The 1560-nt window shown below is 61.7% G+C and overlaps 1 protein-coding gene across 1 annotated transcript; it reads left to right on the top strand.

The window, feature by feature from the left end:
* Positions 1 to 21: 21 nt before the first annotated feature.
* On the top strand, positions 22 to 1106 carry MRPL2 (mitochondrial ribosomal protein L2). Its single transcript, XM_031065373.1, has 4 exons — positions 22 to 189; positions 279 to 389; positions 710 to 783; positions 862 to 1106. Exons 1-4 carry the CDS (start codon positions 138 to 140, stop codon positions 1072 to 1074), a joined length of 450 nt encoding a protein of 149 aa, XP_030921233.1. The 5' UTR covers positions 22 to 137; the 3' UTR covers positions 1075 to 1106.
* Positions 1107 to 1560: the final 454 nt, after the last annotated feature.

Here is a 1560-nt window from a genome sequence, read left to right as displayed (position 1 = left end):
GGCCCCGCCCCCGGGCCCGGGCAGTCGCGCCGGCCGTGGCCCCCTGCTCAGCCGCCGCGGGTTCTCCGTGCAGGTCGGCTGACATCGCCCTGGTGGCCGGCGGCAACCGCAAGCGCTGGATCATTGCCACGGAGAACATGCAGCCGGGGAACAGCATCACGAACTCACCACACATTAGCAGGATGGCAGGTGCACGCCAGGGCCAGGGGCAGCTGTGCCGGTCTTGCCGAGGGCTCGTCGGCTGCTCCTTGCCCAACTTGTCAGCTTCTGTCTTCCAGTGTCAGCCAGGGAAGGGGATGCATACCCACTGGGGGCTCTGCCTGTAGGCACATTGATCTGCAACCTGGAGAGCCACCCTGGGAAGGGAGCGCAGTACATCCGGGCAGCTGGTATGTCCCCACACAGGGAACCCCCTCTTTGTAGGAGTTTGGCTGAGCACAGGTGGAGAGGAGGACAGGGGGGCACTGCTCTGGGTGGCCAGTGACAGGGAGTTGCCATCTTCTTCTCATGTTAGAGTGCGACACATCCCTCCAGAAAAACAGGGGCAGCTCTGCCCTGTTTATTCCTCAAGGCTCTGTCTTCAGTGAGAAGTGCCACATTTAGTACAACTGCGCTTTGGGGAGTTACCAGTGCGGAGATGTCCTTGTCACAGGATGGGATACTTTGTCCTGCTGCTCAATGCAGCTGCCTCCTCTCTTGCCTTCTGCAGGTACTTGTGGGGTGCTGCTGCGGAAGGTGAACGGGACAGCCATCGTGCAGCTGCCGTCCAAAAGACACATGCAGGTAATGTCCCTGGCTCGACTGCCTGGGCATGCAGCCGTGTGCCCCCAGGGAGGGCTGCAGCTCTTCTCTGTCCCCCAGGTGCTGGAGACCTGCGTGGCCACGGTGGGCCGCGTGTCCAACGTGGATCACAACAAGCGGGTGATCGGGAAGGCGGGCCGGAACCGCTGGCTGGGCAAGCGCCCGCACACGGGCTTGTGGCACCGCAAGGGTGGCTGGGCCGGCCGCAAGATCAAGCCTCTCCCTCCCATGAAGAGCTATGTCAACCTGCCACGGGTCAAAGCAGTGGAGTGATGCCCGGGGCAAATAAAGCGTTTTTCATGCTACCGCTGTTGCATTACTCATGTCTTTCATGCACAGGGCCTTTCCTCACTTTTGGACCGGTCAAGTTCTGCTGTGTTCAGTCTCTGGCAGGAGTGGGGTTAGTAGGAGAGATGAGTGTGGGGCTGTGGACTGCCTTGGCTAGAGTTTGAGGCTGGTGAGTGACCTGGTGCGGTCAATTGGCACAATTGTGTCAAACCTAGCTGTAGGACACCCGAGCTCTTCTCTCACCCTCAGCTTGTGGAGGAATGAAGCCAAGCGGACGGGAAGGAGGCTTCCAGCCAAGGTGACTGGGAAGCTGCGAATCACGGACACCAGCTCCTCCCAGCCCCGGCAGCGCCTCACTGCTCCCTTGCCCGCTGCTGCCTCCTTCCCTCGCCGCCTTCCCTGTCCCACCCTGCCCCGTCCCTCTGCGCCCCAAGTGCCGCTCTGTGCCCCCTGTGCCTCATCCAGTCCCCG

This window comes from Geospiza fortis, unplaced genomic scaffold (assembly GCF_000277835.1).
Source record: "Geospiza fortis unplaced genomic scaffold, GeoFor_1.0 scaffold367, whole genome shotgun sequence".
Lineage (NCBI taxonomy): Eukaryota > Metazoa > Chordata > Aves > Passeriformes > Thraupidae > Geospiza > Geospiza fortis.
Note: the sequence above shows the minus strand (reverse complement) of the source record. Positions and strands in the feature narration are given on the sequence as shown.